Genomic DNA, 14,124 nt, shown 5'->3' with positions numbered 1-14,124 from the left:
AATCAAATCAGTTTGGCACGATTTTGTTCAGATTTGAAAAATTAACTAAAATTTTTGGTACAACTTAAAATATTTTAAAAATTCTTCTACACAAGGTGAAACATAAAAGAGTCCTAAATAATTCTGAAAACGCAAAATTTTTAAAAGAAAAAGCGAAAGCAATAAAAATTTTGCCAACTTAAGTGCCTACCCTGCATAAGTGAAACGGCGAGTTCATAATGTAAACATAGGTGTCCGTTTCAATTCCAAACTCAATGTCTACAGATTCAAACCTTTGACCAGTTCATTCTACCAGAATAAGCAACAATACAGTATTTTTAATGGCTCTGTTGTCATTTTTTTATGGTGTGTAGTTTATGGAAAATGGCGCATGAGCGTGGAATGTGAAAGCTGGAGTTTTGATTAGTTTTTTAGAAAGCAAATCATGATTAAATGCAGTAAACGGAAGTACCTTAAAGGACAACCGGGCAACATGTTTTCTATTTGGATTTGAAACTGGTAAGCTTTTCATTTAATAATTTTCGTAATATTCTTTAAAGGTACAACGCAAACATGAACCTCATATGAAAACCATGCAACTACTCCCAATTTTAGTAGCAACATTTTTTTCCGACCGCCACAAAACTACCATCAAATAAACGCTTACCTTCGTGTCTATCTGTCTTGTCGGTCATAGCGGTGGACGCGACCGAGTGTTTCTTCTCCCTCTCCCTCGCACTTTTACTCAATTGATGCGTCCTAAACGTAGGACGTTCGCCGGACTCCTTGGACGCGGTTTTGCTGTTCTTGTCGTACTTTCTTTCTTCCCATCTGTATCCACCAGGAAAGCAAATACATTTACGACACCGCGGCTTGGACAACTTACCTCTCGCTCACGCTCCTATGACCCACCGATGTGATCGCGCTAGAATCTCCCAGATCCCAGCTGTCCCTCGAAGTCCGGCCGTCATGTTTATCAGTGTCTGGAATAGAGAGAAAAGTGTCACTCCCCACCCTCTCGACGAGTCTCTCCCACCATTTTTACCGTCTTTAGCCCAGCTGGTATCGTCTTGGGTTTCGGCCAGGCTGCTTTGCACTTCCCAATTTGCCGAAAACGAGTTCCTTTTCGAGCTGTTCATCGTTCTGTTCTGATGCACGCCGAACGTGTCTCTATCCTGACGCTGAGCCATGAATGAAGACTCCCTATTCTGGTGTTCTCGGTCCTGAGTTTGGATAATGAAATCCCTGTGAGTTTTGAACGATTCTTTGACTGGTTCCACAGGCGGTGGAGGCTGAGTGTGTCTGGTGCTTGGCGGCGACGGTGCCGGACCTGCTGGCGCCGGCGGTAACGAATTAGGTCCTATGGGCGGCGGAGGCGGGCCAGGTTTCCAATTGCTGCTGGTCCAGCTCTGCTGCGTCGGTGATTTATTCGTGTTGCGCAACACCTGCGGCGACATTTCCGGACTGGACTTGCCGCTGACGTTGTCCGTGCTACCGTCGTCCCACCTGCCGGCCAGTTGTTGCTCCAACATCATCTTCCTCGTGTCTTCTAGCTTGTTGACCGATCGCGACGGTTTCTCCTTGCCGCTACTCGATCTCACCGAATGATTGGACGTCACCAGTTCCAATCGCTGTCTCATCTCGGAACTGAGCTTGATTTTGCCGATACTACCCGGCGACGGCCTAGCCGCCCCGATTTCGAAAGCCTTCTTGGAGTTGGTGCGGGCCAGTCTCTCAGTTTCCTTCACCACTGGCTCGAATTCGATCTCTTCCCATTCCGCCGCTGTCTCGCTTTTCATCGAGACGCTGCCGTTGATGCTTACCGCCTCTTTGCTGGTGGGCGTCACTTTTCTTTGATGCTGCCGCATCTTAAAGTGCATGAAATCCTCGCCGTTTTCGTTCGACGACCCGTCCTTGGGCGGAGGCCACCTCCATTTGCCTTTAAATAAAATTATTAGTGGTTTGGATGAGATGAAACGTATCACCCACCTATCCTGACGGTTTTCGCGCGACCGTATGGGTCCATGAAAGGTCGAGATTCACTTGGATCCACCTCATCTATTGGAGGAGGCAGAGGCGGCGGCGCTGGAATCCCACTCCTAATGTTCATGCTCTGATTGGAGTCGGAACTGGCTTTTCTGGACTTAAATTCCGAAGAACTAACACTGGGCGAGCTGGATTTTCTATTGGCGCTGCTAGCCGATGATTTGAAACTGAACTTTCTGCTCGGGGATTGCGACCTGTGGACCTGAGCCTTGACGGTGGTCTGGATCGTTTCCGTCACCTAAACGAAGCAAGTAATGAGCACCCTCCCACCTCTTTTCCGTCTTCTTACCTTCACGTTTACGTCATTGGTGTTGACATTCTGGGTCAGTAGCTGTTGCAGAGCCTGGTTCTGGGCGAGCAACTGTTGCTGAATCTGAATGTTCTGAGCCATGGCCGATTGGAGAAATGCTCTCTGGAGATTCTGCTGGTAATTAGCCAAATCGGTATTGTTTTGAGGCACGCCGTTCAATCCCACACCTGGGACGTTGAAAACGGGAACGAAACCTTCTTGATTCGGACTCAAAAGAGGCATCATCAATGGGGCGGGACTGACGAGGTTGTAATTGGAGGTGCCGGCTTCATTTTGCGTGGAGCCGCCACCTTTGATAGCCTCTAGTAGATTTTGCTTCTCGGTCAGATCTTTGATGCTGTCGTTGATGAAGATGGGTCGGAAGAGGTCGCTGATGTATTCGTCGACGTTGCTGTTGGCGGAAGGCTGGGTAGGCGACGGGTTCGTCAGATTTTCCACCTCCTGGTCGAGCATTGAACTTCCTTGGCTATTGGCGCGGTCTCGGTGTCCGCCGCCTTTGATTCTCAATACTAAATCGTCAGCATCTGATAGATTCAGACCCGGATTTAAAGGATGACCCATAATGTCGTCTAGAAATTCATCAAGGCCATCTATGTAGTCGTTGTCGAAATCGGTGGAGTTTCCTCCTTTGATGCTCGCAGCCAAAGACCTGGCATCCGAAAGCTCGTCCAGGTTTCCATCCAGTACTGGACTGAATAGTTCATCTAAGAACTGGTCGACATCGGATGCCTGCGAAGGTACTCTCACCCTCCTCACGTGAGATGCCAGACTAGGTGCTTCGCTAGTATCGGACATGGCGGAACTCCTCACGGTCAACTCCGACTTCTCGATGTAAGCCCTGCTCGAGTGTGAACCCGGAGGAGCCTTCTTACCGGCGTATTGAGATTTTATGTACCTCGGTCCACCTCTGTGGGAAGTGCTGATGCTCGAAATTTCTGGATACTCGAAGTCGATTTCTTGTTTGGACATATAGTTTTGGTTGTTCATTACAGGTTTAATCGGAGCCAGCTGCTCCACTGAATGATACCTTTCGTTAAGTTTCGACGATTGAGACAACCCCAACTCCACCAGAGGATTGGGTTGGGGCTCGTTGAGCAAATTGTCCATGCTCCTCGAGCGCGTTTTTTCCATATCAAAGTAGCGTTCGTTTAGAGCGGAAGTTCTCGATAAAGCCTCGTGAGAAACCTTGCGACCTGAAGTGGTAACGTCCATAGTAAGCATTTCTTTACCACTGGGAGTGTGGTAGCTGTTATTAAGCAGATCTCGAGACGATTTCCGGGAACTTTGGCGGGAGCCCACCATTTGAGATTGAGGAGAAGCTCGCGAAATATCTCTGGAGGATTCGCGGGACGTTTTTCTAGACATGTTGATGGGCGGCTCGGGTGGTGGGACCAAAGGCCTAATCGGAGCAGGTGTCGAGTGGTGATCGACTTCGGCAGGGAAGTTCTTTCTGGTTCCAGCTCTTAGGAGAGTAGATTTTTGAATGGGGAACGCGGGACACAGTTCCAATTCGGAAACCATGTCGAAGACGTAGTCTAGGCCGTTGCCTTCATATACCACTCCGGCGTCGTCCATGATTACGCTCCAACCCTCCGGAGCGACCCCCAATGAGTTCATGGCGACCAATGCAGCCTGTAAACATAAAAAAGTTAGCCCTTTCACGGGAACTGCAGACTATAAACTTACTTCTTCACAAGTGGACCAAGAGTCTACGTTGACGGTCGAAACTGTACCGTCAGACATCGTCAACGCCAGAGCAGAATTGCACTTCTGCCTGATGCTACGCCACTCCAGAAGACTTGGGGGCATGTTTCGAGAGTGGGGTGCTTTCTGTAGACTCCTCGTAAGCTTCCTTTGCAAAGTCTCCTTGAAATCGACCGGAGCGTGGTCAGATATAAATTTCAGAAGGTACTTGCTCAACGGGGGACTAGGTTGGAAACAGCTCAGGCAATGAGCCATTAGCTGCCATACGCGGTTAGCGTTGTCGTTTTTCCAGGTCTGGTTACACAGCTGCACCAGGAGTTCATCTCTCAAGCCCCGGGAATTTAGACCCTTGTAGATCATGTAGTCTGCGAGAGCTCGTTCTCTGGGACCCGTTAACTGAGGATCGTTGGACCAGCGCAGGATCAATTTGAACAAGGCGACGGCGTCTTGGAAATCCTGATCCCTAGCCGCGGCTTTGGATAGAAATGGGGCTGTAATGGGGTCTTTTTTGTAGTGTAGGTCGGCGTCTTTGAAGTAGACCGACGAGAACTTGGAGAACTCGAACTGATTGATGTCGTGCGGCAAGTTTAGAGTCGGTGGACTTCCAGTGACGCCGCCCAAAACTTTCACCAGATTCCTCTCGGTATGCGGAGGAGAGTATCCCTCCAGTTTGGAAAATATAAAAGCCAGCTCGGCTGGTATTTCCAAATGGTGGACGGTGCTTTTGTTGGTAGCGCTGCTCGCCGATGCCTTGGCTGTCGCGTTCGCTTTCTGCGCTTGAGCTTGAAGCTGGGCCTCTCTAGCGGCTCGTTGCTTAGCCCTCTCTTGAGCAACCTTCTCCGCTTCGACGCGTCTCTTGAATTCCGCCTTACGTTTGCCGTAGAGCTTCCTCTCCCTTCTACCGCGGTAGAGCGCTTGAGCTTTGACCACACCACGTTTGATTTTGGCGTAACGTTTCCTTTGTCGGTAGCCCTTCCAGTGTTTCTGGATCGTAACCGCGCTCTGTTTGAGTTTTCGGTATTTTTTCCGCGCCAAATATCCCCTGATATTCTTCTGGATGATAACCGCCGCGCCTTTGAGCGAGTCTGCTCTCCTGATCTCCAGCTGCCGTTCTAGATTCTCCCTTAGGAACACTCTGGTGGCTCCCAGCTGATAGTCCGGTCCCTCTGTAGAAAAACTCATCTGCCAAGCTGTCCATTTACTATAGCGTTTTCGGTACTTACCTGTACCAGTATGGGGCATTTGCTCGAGAATAGAGCGGCAGAGCTCCCGGTAAGGTGACCCTCGTGGTATGCGCGGCAACAGGTACCTGGGAATTTTAATCGTCTTTAAATTACCACTTCGCGGGCAAGGTCGAACCGGACTGAGTCTCGACCAGAGCCTTTCGGGTACGTTTCGTAGACGGGCAATTAAGAACAGATTAAGCGATAATGTAATGTGCGACCCGAAATATTTCGCTAGATATTTTCGTAAACTCATAAATAAAACGAACGCAATTGACACAGATATCGCGTATTCTTCCGCTTTTACTTTTCCGTCTCGCCGAGCATATGGTCGAACGTTTGATTACAATTATTACGAAATTCGGAGCGGGAATGTTATCCAACACCTGCTCACCTGTAGCGTTCGACGAACTGTTGAAACTTCATACGGATCGGGTAACCCGCCTGTCTTATCTTGATGGTGTCCAGCATGCCGGCGTAGCGGAGCTGTTCGAGAACTACCGGCATGTCGAATTTCATCGGCAGCTTCTCGTTGTTCGGTTTGATGCACCTGACGAACCAGGGGTTGCACTTGGCCATATTCTCCAGCAATTGTTGCAAGCTGTCGCCGAATCTAGCCGCCACGGTGGGAGTGCGAGGTTTCATAGTCACGAAACGACCTGCAGGCAACGCAGTAATTTTTTCGGTCAAAGAGGGACGACCCCAAAAAGTCGACTCACCATTGGCACCCCTGGGAATCGTCTTGGTCTGCGCCTGATTCAGCAGAGGCTTGGCAATAGCGCTGACCAGGGGCTCCTTGCTCGACGCGAGCAGCTCTATCACCTCCGTCCGCAGGATATCCCGGTTTTTATCCAGGAACCCGTCCACGGAGTACCAAACCTGACCAGCGAAATGTCTAATCCCGAATTCTCTGCCGCCCACCCGCGGTCTGCAGTAGTTCTCGTTCAATGCGTGATTGTAGTGACACTTTTCCAAGAACGAAGAGTCAGAAGCTCGAGGAAAATTGCTCTCGTCGTCCAAGAGGTGGAAAATACCCACGGGTTTCTTGCCCAGGAGCTGACGAAGATAATGCATCGAAATAAAATCTTCCATACACGTCGGTACGGTACGCCTACCTGGATAACCGGCGTATTGTCGCTCCAAGTGATATTGGTCCATTCCAGCCTCTCCTTCGCGTACTCCTGCTGCTCCAACTTGAAGACGTGCTTGTTGAAGTACAGCTGCAACGATTCGGACGCGAAATTGATGCACAGCTGCTCGAAGGAGTTCTCGTTCAGGTTTTCAAACCCGAAAATGTCCAGCAGGCATATTCTCGCGGCGTCGTGAAGACCGCCACGTTGAACGATAGAGTTGACTCGAGTCACGAGCCAGTTAAATAGAGCCGAGTACAGAGCTTTGGCGAAAGCGTCGCGCGCGTCTAAAGCTTGGTCTATACTGAGCGGCGAGTGAACCTTTTCCGCTCTCGCCTCAGTCATCCGCGACGTCAGGGTCCTCTGCAGTCCGGAGGCGGAAATCTGCAGGAGATGCGCGGCCCACTTGATTTCTACATCGGAACCCACCTCGACGCCTTCTTGACCGTGCCTGCGAAAAACAAAAGAATCTCATTACCGTCCGTAAATAGAAATGAGGATTTGGGTCGACGATTACCATTTTCGAAAGCAATAAACACATTTGCAAGAGAAAGAGTGAGCAGAGCTTGTTTTGAGGAGGATATATTTTTTAATCCTCGTTAAGAGAGGGGTTTCCCATAATTGATTCTTTTTTTGGCAATATAAAATATAAAGTTTATAATAATTTTGGTCCCAAGTAACCATTAAGCAATTTTGTTTTAGTCTTGTTTTAGGAGAGGGTGTCTCTGGAAGTCAAAGGTAACTAGAATTTCCTTAGGAGAAATTTTTATCTCTTTAACCTTGCTGACTACTTCGAACGAATTGTTGATAATATATCTTGGTTAAATTAATCTCGTTGAAAATTTAACTGGTGATGCATTTACAAAAGAAACCACAGGCCTAATTGACATATCCGGCTGGTGTAATGTAATTAAAGAATTTAGTTTTGGAGGCTGGAGATTATAATTATTACTTGGTATTTTTTCCCTCCATTAAAAAGGCATAAATGTGCAATTACGGTATTGATTTGTTTTTGATATAACTCGATATTGTATACTTTGCTATATTTCTCGTTGAAGAAACTGTCTGGTTTTTATCATATATTCCAGAACATCGATAGCTATGACTATCCTTTGTAAATTTTATATTATAGCGAAGAGATCTTGAAATTTATTGTTAGTTGCAAATTAAGATTTTATTAAATTAGCTAATACGTGTTCGTTTATGATATTGTCGTTATTACCGTTAATGGGAAGTTCTTAATTAATCCCTGAATAATTTAACTCGTTATTGGTGTTCGAGTAATATAAATTAAAAACCCTTTCCTACTAATTCGGACTCGGAAAATGTAGTATTGTCAAAGTTATAAGTCTATTGTAAAATTTATGATTAGAAACGTTTGAAATGACTGCTTTTTAGTGGGTTTTATTAAATTGTCCAACATGGATAAAAGTTGGTCTCCGTTGCTAAATTTAAATTTATATCGTACGGTGTTGCTGAAGCAGCTGCCATAAACCAATAAATAAATGTGAAAATCTGAGCATTTTTCGTTCTAATTGAATTGTTTTAAATGGATTTTCATCAAATAAAAGCTCAGTTCAATTATATTATACTTACCGCAATTGCCTTCGATGAAAATATATGTTGCCGAGGTGCAAAACGGAAGCGAGAACCTTAACGATGCCTTCCTGTTCGCTTTCGCCCACCCCTAAAACCTCCATGGCTCTGGTCAGGGCTTTCCAATCGGCACCGGAGCCCGAGTGTCCGGGGGAGCAGTCTCCCCCGCCTTGGTTCAAATAGAAATATTTGTCCGCGTCCACTAGACCGTACTTTTGTTTGTCGGAGTTGCTTAAGCCGCCCAGCAGCTCGTAAAAAACGTGGTAGTTTCTTTCGCCAGCGGCTTGAGTGACGATCCGTGACTTTTCCAGAAGGTACTGGGTCATCTTGGCACCTGGACATGTACAAGACCACGTTAGTTGTTTGGATTTATTTTAGTGAGAGGCATTCTAATATTCTACATAATGATGGCGAAATTTGGAAAATATCGGAAATGTTTAAGACTTTTTAAAATGTTCCACACTGTTAGATTTGCTCATAAACATGACAAAAAGATTTCGATTTCAATCTTTATATAGGATACAAAGATACAAACATTTTAGTAGTGTCTAATGTATAAGTTCGGAATCTATCACTTATAACAAATCCTGATGTCAAGGTTTCTAATTCTACATGGAATCTTTGAATAGTTCTGATATCAATTTGTGTTCTTATAGTTAGAATTGCCAAAGCCGGGCTTTGGTTTATCTACAATGAAGCTAATTTGAGAACGTAATCGTTCCTGAATACTGTTTTTTGATAATAAATGTTTTCTCTTTTAAAATAAGCACGGTTGTCGGTTGATGGGCCGACAGAATAGAAGAGAAGAAGTTCTGGAGTTATGCCAAATATTGGTTCTGCTATTTTCCTTGTCGATAAGTTTTATGGGCGCTAGGGTAGGTAGAAATATACTAGAATCCGAGTTATTAATTTTGTGAAACTATCGTTTGTATTAAGCCTGTGCTGACGATCTGCCAAACTATCACTTATAGGCCAAAATTAAACTCGTATTATTTAGAGAACAAAAAATATCTTTCTATGGGTAAACTACCCTTTTAAGTGTGATTTAGCAGAGACTGTAAAGGTGTTTAATAAACTATCTGAAGTAGTATCGCTTCTTCGTTTGTAGAATTTTATCGTAAGACGGATATATGAGAATTTTTCTTATCTCCTTAACCTGGGCGCTTAAGAAATTTTTATTATGATTTTACTATTGCTAATATCTTTTAAAATTCTTGGTGCTCTTACTTGGTAACTACATTATTTTAAACCGTTTCGAACGTTCACTACTTTCAATAAATATATTCCTTGGACTTCTTTCATTTGCTGTCAAAGAAAATCTGCTTTTCACACTTCAAATTTATCTTTTTTGCGAATTCTTCTTGCTGAAGCCTACTTTGAACTTGGAAATGCTTCGTTTTACACTAATTGGAAACACTTCAATTTTCGCTTCAGTCTCTGTGATTTTGGAATCTAAACAAGCTGATTCTTGAAAAAAATATATTAGCTGACATTAGGAACTCTTTTATAAAAATCTACTTTTTCTTCTCAAATTACTGCTAGTTTTATACTAATTTTTTCCCAATTGTCCCACCAGAGAGGGGATGTGGTTTCAAGTTTCAAACATTCTCTAAAACCTCTCAAATGAGGGACAATTATTTGAAAGGCGTAACGGCAAAATAATTTCGTAATTTTCTCACCTATGATGGCTCCATTTTTGAAATAAACCTCCAGATATTTGCCGAACCTAGAACTGTTGTCGTTCCTCACGGTTCTCGCGTTGCCGAAGGCTTCGAGCAGAGGCGTGGCTTCGAGTATTTGTTCAGTGACGAGCGCCTGCCCCCTGGGGGCGGACGGCGCCACCGCCGCCAGGTACTGCATCACCAGTTTGGTGGATTCCGTCTTGCCGGATCCGCTCTCGCCGCTGATAACCGCGACCTGTCAAATTTCGGCGTCACCACTATCCCAAAATAAAAGGAAACCCTGTGGTACCTGCGGAGCGGGTAGGGCCGCGTAAGCTGCCGCCGCCGACGCGAACAAGTGCGGGGGCAGTGCCCCTATCATTTTTCCTTTGTACTTCTGCGCGGATTCGATGCCGTAGCAGCCGTCAAACATCCGGTAAGGGTTCACCGCTACCAAAATACTTCCCGCGTATGTGTAGATCAAGTTTCTGTCGTATCTGCGATACAGTGGCGGCGTTGTAGGTAATAATAATATTAATAACAATAATATTTATTTTACCAAAGACAACTACAAAATTGTATAGCAATAGTCAAAATACATAATAGGTACAATATACGTAGACATATAAAAAAACATTTACTCAAAAAAATTCGTCTAGACTTTAACATTTTTTGGATAACAAAAACATTTGTAATCGTTTTTTAGATAGACAGGGTTTTACAATTTTGTTTCTTAACTCTATTGGCAGATTGTTAAAAATAAGAACACCTAAATAATCAGGTGACCTCGAAGTCGTCGACAGGAAGAGCATGCAGCTTACCGCTCTGTCTTGTATGCTTAGAATGTACGTCACCAACGAACTTAAAATTCGATAAATTGTTAAAGACATACAATGACATTTCAAAAATCGCCAGTGTAAGAATTTTGTACTGAACAAAAAACCCCTACAAGAGATAAACTTGAAAATATCCGCAATACTCCTTAATATACGTTTAGGAGTCAAAAATACTTTATCGGCATATACAGATGCTCCCCACAAATTGATCACATAAAGTAATCGGGACTCGCCTTCGCATAGTATAAGCAACTGTTGCCTACTTTTTACAAAATTTCTGGATTCCTCCTGCGTCGGTTTTTGTTGAAATTCCTGACGTTTCGCCAATCGTCCTGTTCGCTTCTTCAGAGCTTGACTGAAACTGGCTCGTATTTTACTCTGTACCTGCTTATATATTGTTTGAGGGGGGCGCTAATGGGGGGTATAAACACCATCTCCGACGACTGATTCCCAAATTGGTGACAGGTAGAGACCTGAGTCGCGGTTAAGATTGTTAGGTCGTTTATACATTTTTATGGACTCTCGGATTTTTCGTTGGTAAAAGAGCTGATTACATGCAAGAATTTTAGTTTCGGATAAAACTAAAATTCTTGCATGTAATCAGCTCTTTTACCAACGAGAAATCTATAAACACAACCTAACAATCTTAACCGCGATTCATGTCTCCACCTGTCACCAATTTGTCAAGCTCTGAGGAAGCCAACAGGATGATTAGCGAAACGTCAGGAATTTCAACTCTGCAAAAACCGACGCAGGAAGAATCCAGAAGTTTTGTAAAAAGTATTAAAGTAGCCTGTGAAAGTTTGTTTGAAAAATTAACTGGTGCCTAGTTAAAATCTCACGAAGATTTATAAAAAGATAATTACACAGAGTTGAAATAAGAGTATCACAATGAACTTCCAATTAAATCATCAAAACTCAATCACACTATCCTTACTTGCGATAGTGTCATTACCTAAATAAATATTAAAATGATCACATTTTTTCTGATAATTATGAAACCTTATAGCTCTGCTTTTGTTTGCGTTGAAATAGAGATTAATATTTCCAAACCATGTCATCAATCTATCGAGTACCCCACAGCACTTCTCTGAGAGGTCATCGTCATTTCCACACATCATCACGAAGGAAAGATCACCCGCATACATGACAAAAAAACATACTGCCTAAAATTTAGATATAATATGAAGAGTATCTCTATACGTTAACCAGCTGAATTTGCCCTTTCCATTCTCTTACCGTTATAAAATTTAAATAAAATAAAATTGAGAACGATCTTGAAAAAAACTATTGATCCAATCTATACCCAAAGCGTGCAGAGCTTCCCCAAGTTCCTTAAAATAAACATACTCAAATGCCCGACTTAGGTCCCAAAATATTCCAACCTGGCGCTCACCGTCCTCGATAAAAGAAATTATCCTACAGAAATACGAACAGCAGTTGAAGTGCTTCAATCTTTTCTGAAGCTATGTTGGTTATCTATGAAACTATGATATTTATCTACAAAATACATTAATCTCTCTAAGAAAGTACGCTCAAACGCTTTAGAAAAACTAATTGAAATTGTTACCGGACGATAGCTTTCCTGCCTTTCTTAAAAACTGGCACAACTCTATTTCTTTTTAGATACGATGGGAATTTACCACTTAGAAAATATAGATTCACCAAGTACCTAGTACTCTTTTTAATGAAAATGTTGGTATGCCATCGGGTCCAAAAGACTTTTAGTTTTTTACTCTATTTTTTAATATATGCAGGAGCTCCATAAAAGGTAATATATAAAAACTCTGGTCATTCACACATCCCTATTAAAACTCAGACCAATACTTTTGTTATCCAACTGTTTTGAACTAACAATATTAACAAATAACAAATATTAATTAACGGAGACTATACAATTTAATAAGCCAAACCAACCAAAATGAAATATTTTGTTACCGATCTGATTATGACTCGTAAATCCTTTTTTTTTTTTTTGAGGCTGAAATGACGGAGAAGTTGTCACTATATTATTGATATTTCTAGGCTTCCTAGACATCACTATTATTATATTTTCATTTGTTTTCACGAAAACTGATTTTTCTTTCAGTTTATTGATTCAACTGTATTCGTTTATTAGTTTCATGAGTAGATACGAGGATAATTAAAGATTAAACAGAAACATTAACACTTTGAAGTACAAATTCATGCAGTTTTGGTCATTGAATAAAATATGAAGGTTCAAAATAGAAAATCAAATGTTATTTTCAAATGTTACGGCTATAAATATATTATAAGTCCGATGCATATTAACATTGAAGGAAGTTAACAAAGTTGAACAAAAAAATGGAATGTTGTAGTCGTTGTCTTGAAAATGTGTTTGGAAAAAAAAACGTTACATACATTATGCTCAGTACAAGAATAAAGAAAAGAGTTTGGGAACCTCTGGTGTCGGGCGGGGGGCGTGGCGATCGACCGACGACGCGTTGTCAATCGCTGAAAAATGCCACGCGTTTACCTTGCAGGAAAGTAACGCTCGTTGCAGGCCGGCAATAAATTACTAAACGCTTAATATCGCACGAACAGGAAGTAACGTTAGAAAAAAATCGCTAACGGTTCGTACCTTATTTATGCAATTAATTCAATAAGAGAACTGCCAACGAACCGCTCGCCGAACTGGTCAATTTACGCCGTAAGTGTGGATTTTCGAAAAAGCAAATGTTTTTCCCGCAAGCCGGGCTAACAAACTGATCGTATTTTCGAGAGACTTTCCCGCGATTCGCGTTTAATTGCAAAATCTCGAGCGGAGTGCATTTTTCGATTGCGATTTCATGCGTACGTATTATAATTAGGGAGGCTTGAAGAGATACATCCATAATTTCTCTCCCCACTTATATAATAGCGGTTTTTGATGTCTCCTGATAAATTTCACTAACGTAAAATATATTTAGTGGATATTTGTTATTTCGATCAGTGACGTTATCCAAAGTAACCAAGACAAGTCGTGAATAAAATATTTAAAGATTGAACTGAGGTGGCTTTTACTTGATGAAAATCCATTTATCAAAATAAATACAATGACATGACAATTGTCGAAATAATTGTCATGTCATAATATATAATTTCGTGAAAATCTGAACTTTTAGTTCTTATTTATTTTTTTAAATATTTAAAGCACAGCGTGCCACACAAAGGCTTGCAAAAAAAACAGTGTCTCGCTCTCTTTTGAGTGACCGAAGAAATTTTGCTTAAACGTTTTACTCCAGGGCGAAGTCCTTGCCTAGCTTAGCTAACTATAGCTTACGCTAATCTAAACATATTAGTTTGAACATTTTGATGTCACGACTGTCGCGAAACATTTACAGCAAGTTGTAAAATTTGGTATTTTTTTCTCAATTACAATCAAAATTTTGAAAATTTTGCAAAAGCAGAAGAACGCCGTGTTTGGAAGGTTTTGAACTGTATTCAGAAATATGGAATGTGCACTCCAATGACTTGAGACGTCTACTATTACTGTTATTACGGAGTAATTATTAATGTGTGAATAATATTGCAACGCTACTGTGTGAAAATAAACATAAACTCCAACTGGTGGTTAGTTGCTTAAGCGTCAGGTAAAGGAAGGCGATAGAATCACCACGTGCCTTCTACCGTATGAAT

The 14,124-nt window shown here is 42.6% G+C and overlaps 1 protein-coding gene across 1 annotated transcript in view; it reads right to left on the bottom strand.

Annotated features, from left to right (window-relative positions):
• Positions 1–14,124, bottom strand: part of LOC132700173 (unconventional myosin-XV) — a 75,326-nt gene that overhangs the window by 31,776 nt on the left and 29,426 nt on the right. The window contains exons 4-16 of the mRNA XM_060667339.1: positions 9,960–10,146; positions 9,668–9,905; positions 7,989–8,322; positions 6,378–6,843; positions 5,982–6,318; positions 5,657–5,921; positions 5,263–5,348; positions 4,022–5,205; positions 2,315–3,967; positions 1,969–2,263; positions 1,025–1,918; positions 866–962; positions 647–810 (exon numbers count right to left, since the gene is read on the bottom strand). Of these exons, the coding sequence (XP_060523322.1) occupies positions 647–810; positions 866–962; positions 1,025–1,918; positions 1,969–2,263; positions 2,315–3,967; positions 4,022–5,205; positions 5,263–5,348; positions 5,657–5,921; positions 5,982–6,318; positions 6,378–6,843; positions 7,989–8,322; positions 9,668–9,905; positions 9,960–10,146 (6,200 nt within the window). The remainder of the gene's footprint in view (positions 1–646; positions 811–865; positions 963–1,024; positions 1,919–1,968; positions 2,264–2,314; positions 3,968–4,021; positions 5,206–5,262; positions 5,349–5,656; positions 5,922–5,981; positions 6,319–6,377; positions 6,844–7,988; positions 8,323–9,667; positions 9,906–9,959; positions 10,147–14,124) is intronic.

This window comes from Cylas formicarius, unplaced genomic scaffold (genome assembly GCF_029955315.1).
Source record: "Cylas formicarius isolate icCylForm1 unplaced genomic scaffold, icCylForm1.1 PGA_scaffold_3__17_contigs__length_32017465, whole genome shotgun sequence".
In the NCBI taxonomy this organism is placed as follows: Eukaryota; Metazoa; Arthropoda; class Insecta; order Coleoptera; family Brentidae; genus Cylas; species Cylas formicarius.
This window is presented reverse-complemented; position numbering and strand designations above follow the sequence as displayed.